At 44.6% G+C, this 16,083-nt stretch overlaps 1 protein-coding gene across 4 annotated transcripts in view; it reads right to left on the reverse strand.

The window, feature by feature from the left end:
- The window catches only part of kansl3 (KAT8 regulatory NSL complex subunit 3), an 87,285-nt gene that overhangs the window by 36,149 nt on the left and 35,053 nt on the right, over positions 1-16,083 (reverse strand). For all 4 annotated transcript variants that reach the window (XM_072553824.1, XM_072553826.1, XM_072553825.1 and 1 more), the window contains exons 11-13: positions 8,407-8,470; positions 7,821-8,018; positions 170-371 (exon numbers count right to left, since the gene is read on the reverse strand). In XM_072553824.1, coding sequence (XP_072409925.1) covers positions 170-371; positions 7,821-8,018; positions 8,407-8,470 — 464 coding nt within the window. The remainder of the gene's footprint in view (positions 1-169; positions 372-7,820; positions 8,019-8,406; positions 8,471-16,083) is intronic.

A 16,083-nucleotide genomic window follows, 5' to 3' on the forward strand; every position in this document is an offset into this window, starting at 1 on the left:
TGACACATTATAGACAGCCGTTACTGAAACATTGCATGCAGAGTTCAGTAACAGAGCTCCAAACCTCAGGCACACGAGGCTGCACATTCTCTCTGGAAATCCTCAGAACGTCATCAACCAACTGTTGATGCAATTGCTGCAATGCATGCCATGAAAGGGGTTGAGTTACCTTGAGCTTGTTTCTGAGTCAACACCGTGCCAGTCCGCTGCATGTGCTGTTTGAGGATCTGGGTGAACTGAGCAGAAAGGCTGGGTGACTGGCTTGCAGCAGTAGCAGTAGCTGTGATCAGGCTGGCCTTCTGGGCAGGCGACAAGGTGGAGCTCTTTGTCTTTGGACTGGAATTGGGACTGCTTGACACGCTGGAGGTGCCCTGTGAAAAAGAGGCATTGCATAAGAACATGTGAATAGATGCCATCCAGTCCATTAAAGTCTGCTCCACTATTTCATATGATCACAAATGATCTGCATTCCTGTCTGGTTTTCATCATCCTAAGCCATCTTTGAGCCTGACTTCCTGCTAAGTTTAATTTCTCAAATGAAAGTATTTTTTTTGAGAAGTTGGAAATATCTCCAAACTGTATCCTCCATAATACCTCTATTTAACAATATACAACGTATTCATCAAGGCTTCAGTCTGTGAGCAGAAACCACTCATACTCCCTTCTCTTTCTCATACTGCTCCTTGTAAATTATTGCATCAGGAGGGAGTTTGTGATATAGTTCATCCTGGATCTCATTGAAGAGAAAAACTTGTATCGGAATGAACACTTCTGAGATATATTCACTGGCCTGAAGTCGGAATTGAGGCTTTCAATTTCGAGCAGCAACCTCACTATAACAGCAGGAGGTAGTAAACAGATAATGCATTTGTCAGAGTCTTGGCTCGGAGACTGGAGAAGAAATTCTCTGCTCCATTTTAAGGTAGTGCCATAGTAACCTCAACATATTTCTGAAACAACTTGTTCAGACATGTTATGACACACCTCTGGGGCAAGTGGATCTTGAATCCAGGACACCTGCCTCAGAGATAGGGACACTACCACTGTGCCAAAAGAATCCTCCTTGTGAACTTCTAGACACAGCAGAAAGAGCAAAGAGGGCATTAGTTAAACTTGGTACCTAAATATAGCACTTATGTCAGTGCAGCATCCTACCTTCTCAGAGAGGACCCTTTTATCTCATAACCAACTAACAAGGCCTCAGTTTAAAAATTATCTGAGCCCCATTCATTTCAACAGTCTCTCAGTACTAATCCAGACAGTGTGGCGCTCCCTCAGCACCGACCCTCCGACAACGTGGCGCTCCCTCAGCACTGGCTCTCCGATAGTGCAGGGTGAGGATTCTTTTGTGATTGCTCCACAGATTGGTCATCGCAGCACGAAGGTTCCAGAATTAAAATTCTAGCTTCCAGAGAACAACAACTGCATGCCTTGAAGGAACCACCCAAAGCCTTCATTAAAGAGGTAGCTTTCAGGAAGCACTCTCAAAGGGGCAAGTGGGTAGAAAAAAATCGCATGAGGCATTTCAAAATCTGAGGGAGCTGGAGGCACAGACAATATCTATGGAACAACTTTCACTGAGCAAAAGGCAGTATTTGGCCCATCGCTCTGCACTTATCATTAGCAGCCTTCCAAGCAAGCATTTTGACTTAATACCATTCTCCCACCCTTTTGCTATCATCCTGCATATTATTTCTATTTAAATAACTATCCAGCACCCTCTTTAATGTCTTGCATGAATCTATCCCCATCACAGAGCCAGGGAGCACATTCCAAACCTGAACTACACAATGCATGGAACAGTTTCTTCTGATATCACTTTCGTTTCTTCACAAATCACTTCAAATCAGTGTGCTCTCATTGCCAATTTGTTTAAGGCTGGGATAAGTTGCTCCCTGTATACTGTGTGCAGATCTTTTGAAAACCTCTGGCAAACCTTGGCTTAGTCGACATCTCTCCAAGGAGAACAGCTCCAACTTCTCTAATCTTTCTTCAGAACTGAATTTCCTAATGTCTGTAACTGCTTTCATAAAGGGAAGTCAGTTTGCTCAGACCTCCAGTTTGCAATGCAGTGTGTTGCTAACAGAATGGGTTCAATTCTTGTACTGCCTGAGGTTACAATGAAGCATACTCCTTCGCAACCTTTCCCTTCACCACAGTCATGGTGGCCTTCAGGTTAAACCATCATCAGTTGTCTTCCTCTAATGAGAGAGCAGCCTTAGGGTCTAGCAGGACAATGACTTCACTTTTAACTGTTCTCACTAACCTCTTCCGCAGTGTATCTAATGCATTCACATATTCCTGGAATGATGAAAATTCAGACTGCATTCAGGGTCAGAACTGGAAGAATGATGGAGATCTCAAAGTTGTCAGAATGCTCAAGATTGTCAAGTCAGGAAGGGTTCTTTCCATTGAAATGGAAGCCAGTGCACGTCAGTGATCATAGAGGTAATGGATAATTGGGGAGACAATGCAGCAAACAATGCTTTACAAAAGCTTGGATTCCTGTACAGTGAAACAAGTTATTCTGGAAAGGAGGGATTAACGAGTTCTTGGTATGAAATTACTGCAAAGAAGTTAAACACGAGACTTCTTTTAATTAACTTGTGGGTATATGGACATTGCTGGCTGGCCATCATTTTATTGTCAGTCCTCAGTTGCAGTGAGCTGCTGCCTTGAACTGGTGTAGTCTACCTGCTGTGGGTTGACTCAATGTCCTCAGGGAGGGAATTTCTGGATTTTGATCAAGCGACAGTGGGGGGATTGGTGGGGAATTTGCAGGAGGTGTGACCCCATGCATCCGCTGTCCTTGTCCGTATGGATGGAAATTGTTGTGAGCTTGGCAGGTGCTGTGTAAACAACTCTGGTGAATTTCTGCAGTGCATCTTGTAGGTAGTACACACTGCTGCCACTGAGTGTCAGTGGTGGATGGTGTTGACATTCTCAAGTGTTGCTAGAGCTGAATCCAATCAGGCAAATGGGGAGAATTTCATCACACTCCTGACTTGTGCCTTGCAGATCGTGGGCAAAAATGAGGACAGCAGATGCTGAAGATCAGAGTTTAGATCAGAGTGGTGCTGCAAAAGCACAGCAGGTCAGGCAGCATCCGAGGAGCAGGAAAATCGACGTTTCGGGCAAAAGCCCTTCATCATTTCTTGCAGATAGTGGACAGGCGTCGGGGATCAAGAGGTGATTTCCTCGCTGTGGTATTGCCAGCCTTTGACCTGCTCTTCGACCATAAGACATAGGAGCAGAAATTAGGCCCTCAGTCCATCGAGTCTGTTCTGCCCCATTCAATCATGGCTGACAAGTTTCTCACACCCCATTCTCCCTATGATCTCTGATCCCACTAATACTCAAGAACTTATCTACTTCCATCTTAAATATACTCAATGACCTGATGGCCACAACCTTCTGTGGCAATGAATTCCATAGATTCACCACTCTCTGGCTGAAGAAGTTTCTCCTTTTCTTCATTCTAAAAGGCTGTGCCCTCAGGACCTAATTTCTCCTACCAACGGAAACATCTTCCCAACATCCACGCTGTCTGATCCATTCAATGTTCTGTAAATTTCAGTTATATCCCCTCTCATCCTTCGAAACTCCATTGAGTATAAACCCAGAGTCCTCAAATGTAACTCAGACATTAAGCTCTTCATTTCTGGGACTATTCGCGTGAACCTCCTCAGAACATCCTCCCTGAGATACGGGGTCCAAAACTGCACACAATACTCCAAACTTGTCTGACCACAGCCTTCTAGAACATCTGAAGTACATTCCTGCTATTATATTCAAGTCCACTCAAAATAAATGCATTAGTGCGATCGCCTTCTTAACTACTGACTCAACCTGCAGGTTTAGCCTGAGACTCCTGAACTAGAACTCCCAAGTCACTTAGCACTTCAGACTTCTGAATTTTCTTCCCATTTAAAAATTAGCCCATGCCTCTACCCTTCCTACCGAAGTGCATGATCTCACACTTTCTCACATTGTACTCCATCTGCCACTTGTTTGCTGACGCTCCTAACATGCCCAAATCCTTCTGCAGCCTTCGCTGCCTCCTCAATGCTACCTGTTCCTCTACCTATCTTTGAATCATCTGCAAACTTAGCCAGAATGCCTTCAGTTCCTTCATCGAGATTGATAATGCATAAAGTGAAAAGTTGTAGTTCCAACACTGAGCCTTGTGGAACACCACTGGTCATCGGCTGCCATCGTGAGAAGGACCCTCGTGTGTCCACTCTCTGCTTTCTGCCTAGACAATCAAGCTTCTATTCATACCAGTACCTTGCCTCTGACACCATAGGGCCTTATCTTACTTCGTAGCCTCCTGTGCAGGATCTTGCTAAAGGCCTTCTGGAAGTCCAGGTAGATAATAACCATTGGCATTCCTTAGTCTAACTTGCTCATTACTTCCTCAAAGAATTCTAACAGATTTGTCAGACATGACCGCCCTTGATGAAACCATGCTGACTTGGCCTTATTTTACAATACACTTCCAAGTATTCAGAAATCTCATCCTTCACAATGGAGTCCAGGATTGCACCCATGACCAAGGTCAGGCTAATTGGTCTGTAATTTTCCATCATTTGCCTTACTCCCTTTTTAAACAGTGGTGTCACGTTAGCAATTTCCCAGCCCTCTGGGACCCTCCCTGATTCTAGTGATTCCTGAAAGATCACCACTAACGCTTCCACTACCTCTTCAGCTATCTCCCTTAGAACTCTAGGGTGCAGTCCATCTAGTCCTGGTGATTTATCTACCTTCAAGACATTCAGTTTCACTAGCACCTTCTCCTTGGTGATTGCAACTGTACGCACCTCTGGGCCCTCCCTCTTGAATGTTTGGCCAATTACTCATGAAGACTAACACAAAGTAATTATTCAATTCCTCAGCCATTTCCATGTTCCCCACTACTATCTCTCCAGTGCCATTTTCCAGCAGCCCAATATCCACTTTTGCCTCTCTTCTGCCCTTTATATATCTAAAGAAACTCTTGCAGTCTTCCTTTACATTACTGGTTAGCTTACCATCACTTTTAATCTTCTCCCTCCTTATTTTTTTTTGTTGCCCTCTGTTGGTCTTTGTAAGCTTCCCAATCCTCTGGTTTCCCACTGCCCTTCGCCACATTATATGCTTTCTTTTTTGCTTTTGTACATCGCTGATTTCCCAATTCAGCCACAGTTGCCTCATCTTCCCTGTACCATGAATCTTTTTTTCTCAGGATGGACCTCTGCTGTGTCTCCTGAATTATTCACAGAAACTCCTGGCATTGCTTTTCACGGTCTTTCCTGCTGGACTCCTCTCCTAGTCAATTCTGCCCAGCTCCTCCCTCATGTCTCTGTAGTTGCTTTTAATCAGCTGTAATACCATTGCATCCGATTCCACCTTCACCTTCTCAAATTGCAGAGGAAATTCTATCAAATTATGATCACTGCCTCCTCAGGTTTCCTTCACCTTATGCTCCCTTATCAAAGTGTGCCACATTGCACAACACTAAATCCAATATTGCCTGTTCCCTACTGGGCTCCACCACAAGCTCCTCCAAAAAGCCATCTCATAAACATTCCACAAATCCCTTTTCTTGCCCACCTTGCTTTCCCAGTCCACCTGCATATTGAAATCCCCCATATTGTAACTTTGCCTTTCCTACATATCTTTTCTATCTCCTGGTGTATGTCCCAGTTCCTGACTATTATTGAGCCCTGTACATAACTCCAACTACATTTCTGTTTTACCTTGCTGTTCCTCGATTCTACCCACATCTACTTCATTTCTTACTATTGATTTAATTTCCTTTCTTACTAATAAGGAAACCTCACTTCCTCTGCCCACCTGCCTGTCTCTGTGAGAGCATATATATCTGAATATTCAGCTCCCAACCCTGATCCCCCTGCAGCCACGTCTCCGTGATGCCCACCATGTCATACTGTCAATTTCGATCGACGCCACAAGCTCATTTACCTTATTCCTTATACTGTATGCATTCAGATATAACACCTTCAGTCCAATATTAACCTTGCCTCTTCTCATTGCCATTTGTTTATCCAGTGTGCTTGAAGTCCGTGCATCGATGTAACCAGTCCTGTTGAGTTTCTGATCAATGGTAACTTCAAGGCTGTTGATAGTGGAGCATTTAGTGATGACAACACTATTGAATGTCAAGGGATGTTGATTAGATTGTCTCTTACGAGTGACGGTCATCGCATGGCATTTGTGTGGCATGAATTTTACTTGATACTGGTCAGCTCAAGCCTGGATATTGTCCAGATCTAGTTTTCATTTGAACATGGATGGCTTCAGTACCAGAGGTGTCACCAACGATGCTGAACATTGTGCAATCATCAATGAACAACCCCACTTCTGGTGATGGAGGGAAGGTCATTGATGAGGCAGCTGAAGGTGGCTATGCCCAGGTCACTCCCCAGAGGAACTCCTGCAGACATGTCCTGGAGCTGAGCTAAGATGATTATCGTTGTTGGAGATCAGTTATGTGGCAGCTCTGACTGAAGCCACCGAAGAGTTTGCCTCCTGATACCAATTGTGCTTGAGCTCCCTGATACGACAATCAAATGCAGCCTTGATGACAAGGGCTATCACTCTAATGTCACCTGATATGGTTTTAGATTGGCAACATCCAAAAGCCAATGTACTGAATCGCACATGTCCACTATTTGGCCCCTCATGCCTGTTCACAGTTCAGAGAGATCATGGTTAACCTGTTTGTTTCAAATGCCACATTTCTATCTGTCCCTCTTATTCTTTGCCTTTCCATTTGGCAACAATCTACCTTTGCCATAACTATAATGAACAACCCTCTTACGTTGTCTTCTGTAGCAGACTTCTAAAGTTGGAAAACCCTCAGAGGTAACAAAACCTAATGATGTCTTGAAAATGTCCTTTTGTTGTCTGCACAAATACTTTCCTATGTCTCTGTCTGCAAACTCAGCTGCCATATCTTCCCTTCCCTTGTCCCAGTCATCGTTGTAAACTGTGAAATGTTGCAACACCTGCAGGAGTTCACTCATGGAATGTGGTGGATCATCTTATGAGGAAAGATACAACAGACGAGGTTTGTAACCACTTGAGTTTAGAAGAGTCAGATGTGACTTGATTGAATTGTACAAAATCCTGAGGGGTCCTGACAAGTTGGATGTGAAGGAAATGTTTCCTATTCTGGGAGAATCAAGAACAAGGGATTGCTCTTTAAAAACAAGATTTAATGGCAGCTCAAGCTCGAGTGTCTGAGTGACCTCCTCCTCTTCCTTGTTGCTGTGGTCATATGCAATAAAAAAGGGAATCAGATACAAGGTAGTGGATGTAAGCAGATAACACAGACACAGGTCTCCTATTAAAGAACCAGGGAGAATTCTTCAATAACAGCACAGGACCACAAAACCACTGGTACAAGACAACGTAAGGTGCAAGTCAGGCAAGCAAGGGAAGGAGACGAAAAAGACTAACGCTGCAAAGCTACCAGCAAAGGTCGAGAAACTATGGAATTTGAACATGGTCTGAACACACCAGGTTATCTCCTGTGTGACTGGAGAAAGTGAACATTCATGTAGCAAGTACCAAGAGATAGTGATCAGAATTCATACCAAATATACAGACCACACCCCCAACCCACGTAACTTCGTCATAATGATGATTTACAGTGGAATTTATTTTCTCGCTGAATGATAATTGGTTTGTCAATTCATGTTTGAATTATAACAGATTTGGCTTGTTGGTACAGTTTCTTCCCAGTGTCATGTGGAAACGGTGTTTAATTCCAGGTTATTTGTCTCTATGGGAATATTAATAATTCAGTCATTCACCTCAGAACCAGAAGGAGAAGCTGGCACTCGACTAAAAGGAGATGTGGGACGGCTACTTCTCTCTGGAAGCTCAAAGGCCAGGTCCCTCCGAGCATCCCGACAGCGTCTCCTCTTGTCTGCATCCACATCTTTGACGTCAGTCCCCAACTGTGCTTCATTCTTGGTTAGAACACCAGTCAGAAAATCACCAATTTCATCCTGAGGTTAAAAGATCCACAAAATGCCATTACTAACTTCCCATTATGTACAGGCCTGCAGATCAAGCTGGCAAGGAGATGTGAAAAGGTGGAAGCTGAATGGCTTTCTTTTGTCAAAATGTCAGAGGCTGCATTAAAACAATACTGTGTGGAGCAGGGGAATCTGAGTGAGAGAGGGCCCATGTCAAAGCACACAGTGTCTGGTGAGAGCGTGCACAAGAATGAGAGTGCATATAATTGTTTGCGAATGAATACCTGAGTTTGGGTGTGAGACTGTGTGTGTAGAGATACTTTGGAGTGACAGTGAGGGGTGTTCAAATGTATGTAATAGACAGCGAGAGAAAGGAGTGCTCTTGAATACCTTGATGTGAGAAACACAGAAAGAGTACCTGTATACATCTGTCCACCATGCTCTGCGTCAGACCCTCCATCTTCTTCTTTGCTTTGTTAATCCTATAATGAAAAACATGGATGTTTTTGTACATAGTCCACATTTACCTTCTAGGTTGCCCCTTCAATCCCATCAACCCGCCTTGTCACAGGCTTCTCTTCAGCTGTTTCCCCTTTCGACCTTCCCTGCTTGTGTGGGATTCATCATAACAAGAGTATTCAGACATCACATTTCACTTGCCTGACTCAAAGGGAGTGATCTGAGAAAGTCAGTTTGTCGAGAACAAAGAATCAGCAAACAGACTGACTCATAGTACTGTGACACACCCTCAGAACTAACCCTCGGACAGTGCAGCACTTTCTCTGGACTGACTGTCGGACAACGCGACATTACCTCATTACTGACTCTTGCTCAGTGCAGCACTCCCTCAGTACTGACCCTTCTGCAGTGCAGCTCTTGCTTGGTACTAACCCTCTGACAGTGCAGCAAGCCCTTAGTACTGACCCTCTGACAGTGTGGCACTCCCCTTAACCTCCTGCAATGCAGGGAAAAACACACGATCTCACTGTTCCAATCTGCCAGCTGCAGATGCGCCCGTTTGTGACAACATCCATAACAGTGACCACCATGCAGGTCTTGTGGAGATGGAAGTTCTCCTCTCATGTTGAGAATGCACTTCATCATGCTAAGGAGGACAGACTTCGAATAGATGCAGCAGCTCAAGACTGGACATCTATGAGGTGGTCTAGACCATCAAAAGCCACAGAACTGCACTCCAGCACAATCTGCAAACTCATGGCCTGGCATATCTCCCATTCAACCATAATCATCAGCCAGGAGATCAATCCTGCTTCAATGGAGAGTGCAGGAGGCACATCCAGAGCAGCATGATGCATACTTAAAAATGAAGTGTCAAACTGGTGGAGCTATCAAACACAAGTGCTCGCATGCCAAACAGCATAAGTAGCAGTGACAGGCAGAGTGAAGCAATTCCACAACCAGATCAGTTCAAAACTGGTCATGAATGGTGGTGGACAATGAAACAACTCACTGAGGCTGGCAGCTCCATCAATTCTCAAATGACAAAAGAGCACAACATATCAGTACAAAATATAAGACTGAAGCATTCACAGCAATCTTCAGCCAGAAGTTCCAGTGATGATCCATCTCAGCTTCCTCTTGTGGTCCCCAACTTCACAGGTATTCAGTCTTCAGCCAATCTCGTTCACTCCATGTGATATCAAGAAATGGTTGGAGGCACTGGATACTGCAAAGGCTTTGGATTACTGCCCGTCAGTCCACTCTCCATCATTAGTAGAGTGATGGAAGGGGTCATCAACAGTGCTATTAAGCAGCATTTGCTCAACAATAACCTGTTATTAAATGCTCAGATTGGGTTTTGCCAGGGCCATTCAGGCCGTCACCTCATTACATCCTTTGCTCAAGGCATGGATGAAAGTGCTGAATTCCAAAGGTGAAGAGAGATCGACAGCCCTTGACATCAAGGCTGCATTCAGAGCGTGACATCAAGGAACGCTTGCAAAATGGAGTCAATGGGAATCATTGGTGGGAGTCGTACATGTAACATGTGACGATGGCCGTGGTTATTGGAGGTCAATCATCTCAAATTTAGGACATCTTTGCACATGTTCCTTAGCGGAGTGTCCCCAACCCAACTATCTTCAGCTGCTTCATCAACAATCTTCCCTCCATCATAAGGTCAGAAGTGGGGATGCTCGACAACGACTGCACAATGTTCAGCACCATTTGTGATTCCTCAAGGTACTGAAGCAGTCCATGTTTAAATGCAACAAGACATGGACAATATTCAGCTTTGGGCTGACAAGTAGCAAATAACATTCCCGTTGTGCAAGTGCCAAGACTGACCATCTCCAGTAAGAAACCATGTAACCACCACCCCTTCATAGTCAACATCCCAACATCCTGGGTTATTACCAACAACCAGAAACTTAACTGGGGGCCACAAGAGCAAGTCAGAGTAACTCACCTCCCGACTCCCAGGGCTTGTCCACCACCTGTAAGACACATGCCAGGAGCACAGCTCCAATAACACTCAAGAAGCTTGGCACCATTCAGGACAAGACAATGTTTTGGCTGCAACCCTTCTTCAGGAAACGTCAACTTCTCCACCCCCTGATGCTGCCTGACTTGCTGTGTTCTTTCAGCCTCCTGCCTGTCTATCATGGATTCCAGCATTTGCAGTTTTTTTTTGTCTCTAACCATTCAGGAGAAAGCAGCCCATTGGATTGACATATCCTCAAGTATCCACTTCCATGATGCTCAGTAACAACAGGATATACTACCTACAAGGCGCAGGATAGAAATTCAAAGATTCTTGGAAAGCACTTTGAAAACCCATGACCACCCTCTTCTCCAAGGACAAGGGCAGTAGATATATGCGAACAGCACCACCTGCAAGTTCTCTTCCAAGCCACTCACCATCCTGACTTGGAAATATATTGCTAGCCCTTCACTGTTGCGAGGTCAAAACCCTGGAATTCCCGCTTTAAGGGGGCATTGTGGGTCAACCTACAGCACAGGGACAACAGTGATCCAAGAAGGCAACTTACCTCCACCTTCTCGAGAACAACTAGAGGTGATAATAAGTGCTGGTCAACCAGTGATGCACAATGATTTAAAAAAACACTCTGGGTGAAAACGTTGCCCCTTCAGTCCCTTTTAAATCTTTCCCACCTCAAGCTAAACCTACGCCCTCTTGTCCTGGACTCCCCCAACCCAGGGAAAACACCTAGTCTGTTTACCATATCCACACCCCTGATCATTTTATAAACCTCTATAAGGTTACTCCTCAGCTTCCAATGCTCCAGGGAAAACAGCCACAGCCTATTCAGCCTCTCCCTTTTCCTCAAATCTCTAACCCTGCCAACATCCTTGCAAATCTTTTCTGAACCCTTTTAAGGTTCACAACATCCTCCCGATAGGCGGGAGACCAGAACTGCACCCAATATTCCCATCATGGCCTAACCAACGTCTTGTAAAGCTGCAATATGACTTCCCAATTCCTAAACTCGATACCCTGACCAATAAAGGAAAGCATACCAAATGCGCCTTCACTATCCGATCAACCTGCAACTCCACTTTCAAGGAACTATCAACCAGCTATCCGAGGTCTCTTTGTTCAGCAACACTCCCCTGGACCTTACCATTAAGTATATAAGTCCTGCTCTGATTTGTCTTTCCAAACTGCAGAGTCTCACATTTATGTAAATTAAACTCCATCTGCCGCCACTCAGCCCAATGGCGCATCTGAACAAGATCCCGTTGTACTCTGAGGTAACCTTGTTCGCTGTCCACTATACCTCCAATTTTGGTGTCATCTGCAAACTTACTAACTATACCTCCGATGGTCATGTCCGAATCATTTCTGTCAATGACGAAGAGCAGCGCACCTAGCACCAATTCTTGTGGCACACCACTGATCACAGGCCTCCATCTGAATAACAACCCTCCAATACAACCCTAATGCCTGTAAAAATGCTACAGCAATTATTACGGGGGATTTTAATCTACGCGTTGATTAGTCGAACCAGGTCAGTGAGGGTTGCCTTGAGGAGGAGTTCACTGAATGCATCCATGATAGTTTTCTTGAACAGCAAGAGGTGAGGGACCTCAATCTGGTTCTGGTTAATGAGACAGGAATAATTAACGATCTCATAGTTGGGGATCCTCTTGGAAGAAGTGTACAAAGTATGGCTGAATATACAATACAGATGCAAAGTGTGAAGATAAAATCCATTACCAGGGTTCTGTGCTTAAACAAAGGAGACGACAACAGGATGAGGGAGGGAGTTGGCTAAAGTAGATTTTAAACAGCAGATAACTTTAAGAGCATTCAGCAAAAGTATATCCCAGTAAAAAGGAAGGACTGTCAGAAAAGGGGTAATCTATCATGGATGCCTAAGAAAATAAGGGAAGTTATCAAATGGAAAGAGAAGGCTTACAAAATGGCAAAGGCCAGCAGAAAACTAGCAGATTGGGAAATTTTTAAAGGTCAACAGAAAACCACAAAACAAATCTAGAAAAGTAAGATAGGTTATGAGACTAAACTGGGAGTGCCATAGTTTAAAAGGTTTAGATGGAGAGGAATTCTGTAAAGTTTGTACAAGAAAAATTTCTGATTCAGTATGAATGTACCTACTAGAGAAGGTGCAAAACTTGACCTAAGGCAGGGCAGGTTGACTGAGGTGTCAGTGGTGAAGCACTTTGGGGCCAGTGACCATAATTCCATCAGATTTAAAATAGTGACGGAAAGGATAGACCAGATCTAAAACTGGAAGTTCTAAATTGGAGAAAGGCAAATTTTGACGGTATTAGGCAAGAAATGTCTAAAGCTGATTGGGGGCAAATGTTCGCAGGTAAAGGGACATTGGGAAAATGGGAAGCCTTCAGAAATGAGATAACGAGAATCCAGAGAAAGTATATTCCTCTTAGGGTGAAAGGAAAGGTTGGTAGGCATAGGGAATGCTGGATGACTAAAGAAATTGACGGTTAGGAAAAATAAGGAAGCATATGTCAAGTATAGACAGGATAGTCGAGTGAATCCTTAGAAGAGTACAAAGGCAGCAGGAGTATACTTAAGATCGAAATCAGGAGGGCAAAAAAGGGGACATGAGATAGCTTTGGCAAATAGAATGAAGGAGAATCCAAAGGGTTTTTACAAATATATTAAGGACAAAAGGGTAACCAGGGAGAGAATAGAGCCCCTCAAAAATCAGCACGGTGGCCTTTGCAGAAAATGGGGGAAGATACTCAACGAGTATTTTGCATCAGTATGTACTGTGGAAGAGGACGTGCCAAATATAGAATGTTGGGAAATAGATGGTGACATCTTGAAAAGTGTCCATATTACAGAGGACGAAGTGCTGGATGTCTTTAAATGCATAAAGGTGGATAAATTCCCAGGACCTGATGAGGTGTACCCGAGAACTCTGTGGGAAACTAGACAAGCGATGGCTGGGCCTCTTCTCGATAGTCACACATGAGGTGCCGGAAGACTGGAGGTTGGCTAACGTGGTGCCACTGTTTATGAAGGATGGTAAGGACAAGCCAGGGAACTATAGACCAGTTAGCCTGACGTCGGTGGTGGGCAAGTTGTTGGAGGGAACCCTGAGGGACAGGATGTATATGTATTTGAAAAGGCAAGGATTGATTAGGGATAATCAACATGGCTTTGTGTGTGGGAAGTCATGTCTCACAAACTTGATTGAGCTTTTTTGAAGAAGTAACAAAGAGGATTGATGAGGACAGAGTGGTAGATGTGATCTTCATGGACTTCAGTAAGGTGTTCGACAAGGTTCCCCATGGGAGACTGATTAGCAAGGTTAGATCTCACGGAATACAGGGTGAACTAGCCATTTGGATACAGAACTGGCTCAAAGGTAGAAGACAGAGGGTGGTGGCGGAAGGTTGTTTTTCAGACTGGAGGCCTGTGACCAGTGGAGTGCCACAAGGATCAGTGCTGGCTTCACTACTTTGCGTCATTTATATAAATGATTTGGATGTGAGCATAAGAGGTACAGTTAAGTAAGTTTGCAGATGACACCAAAATTGGAGGTGTAGTGGACAGCGAAGAGGGTTACCTCAGATTACAACAGGATCTGGACCAGATGGGCCAATGGGCTGAGAAGTGGCAGATGGAATTTAATTCAGATAAATGCGAGGTGCTGCATTTTGGGAAAGCAAATTTTAGAACATAGAACATAGAAAAATACAGTGCAGTACAGGCCCTTAGGCCCTCGATGTTGCGCCGATCCAAGCCCACCTAACCTATACTAGCCCACTATCCTCCATATGCCTATCCAATGCCCGTTTAAATGCCCATAAAGAGGGAGAGTCCACCACTGCTACTGGCAGGGCATTCCATGAACTCACGACTCGCTGAGTAAAGAATCTACCCCTAACATCTGTCCTATACCTACCACCCCTTAATTTAAAGCTATGCCCCCTCGTAATAGCTGACTCCATACGTGGAAAAAGGTTCTCATGGTCAACCCTATCTAAACCCCTAATCATCTTGTACACCTCTATCAAGTCACCCCTAAACCTTATTTTCTCCAATGAAAACAGCCCCAAGTGCCTCAGCCTTTCCTTATATGATCTTCCTACCATGCCAGGCAACATCCTGGTAAACCTCTTCTGCACCCGTTCCAGTGCCTCCACATCCTTCCTATAGTATGGTGACCAAAACTGCACACAATATTCCAGATGCGGCCGCACCAGAGTCTTATACAACTGCAGCATGACCTCAGGACTCCGGAACTCAATTCCTTTACCAATAAAAGTCAGTATGCCATATGCCTTCTTCACCGCACTATTTACCTGGGTGGAAACTTTCAGAGATCTGTGTACATGGACACCAAGATCCCTCTGCTCATCCACACCACCAAGTATCCGACCATTAGCCCAGTACCCCAGTACCCCATCTTTTTGTTACTCATACCAAAGTGAATCACCTCACACTTAGCTACATTGAACTCCATTTGCCACCTTTCTGCCCAGCTCTGCAGCTTATCTATATCCCGCTGTAACCTGCCACATCCTTCCTCACTGTCAACAACTCCACCGACTTTTGTATCATCCGCAAACTTGCTCACCAAACCTTCTAACCCCTCCTCCAGGTCATTTATAAAAATGACAAACAGCAATGGTACCAAAACAGATCCTTGCGGAACACCGCTAGTAACTGCACTCCAAGATGAACCTTCACCATCAACTACTACCCTCTGTCTTCTTCCAGCCAGCCAATTCCTAATCCAAACCTCCAACTCACCCTCAATGCCATATCTCTGTATTCTTTGCAGTAGCCTACCATGGGGAACCTGAGCAAACGTCTTACTAAAATCCATATACACCACATCTACCGCTTTACCCTCGTCCACCTCCTTAGTCACCTTCTCAAAGAATTCAATAAGGTTTGTGAGGCACGACCTGCCCTTCACAAAACCATGCTGACTATCCTTGATCACATTATTCCTGTCCAGATGTTCATAAATCCTATCCCTTACAATTCTCTCTAAGATTTGCCCACAACAGAAGTGAGGCTCACCGGCCTATAGTTACAAGGGTTATCCCTACTCCCCTTCTTGAACAAGGGAATCACATTTGCGATCCTCTGAACAAGGGAACCACATTTGCTATCCTGCTATCTTAGCAGGACTTATACACTTAATGGTACGATCCTAGGGAGTGTTGCTGAACAAAGAGAGTGCAGGTTCATAGCTCCTTGAAAGTGGAGTCACAGGTAGGTAGGATAGTGAAGGCAGCGTTTGGTATGCTTCCCTTTATCGGTCAGAGTACAGGAGTTGGGAGGTCATGTTGCGGCTGGACAGGACATTGGTTAGGCCACTATTCAAATATTGTGTGCAATTCTGGTCTCCTTCCTATCGGAAAGATGTTGTGAAACTTGAAAGGGTTCAGAAAAGATTCACAAGCGTGTTGCCAGGGTTGGAGGATTTGAGCTACAGGGAGAGGCTGAACAGGCTGGGGCTGTTTTCCCTGGAGCGTCGGAGGCTGAGGGGTGACCTTATAGAGGTTTACAAAATTATGAGGGGCATGGAGAGGATAAATAGACAAAGTCTTTTCCCTGAGGTGGGGCAATCCAGAACTAGAGGGCATAAGTTTAGAGTGAGGGAAA

Source organism: Chiloscyllium punctatum, chromosome 35, assembly GCF_047496795.1.
Source record: "Chiloscyllium punctatum isolate Juve2018m chromosome 35, sChiPun1.3, whole genome shotgun sequence".
NCBI lineage: Eukaryota > Metazoa > Chordata > Chondrichthyes > Orectolobiformes > Hemiscylliidae > Chiloscyllium > Chiloscyllium punctatum.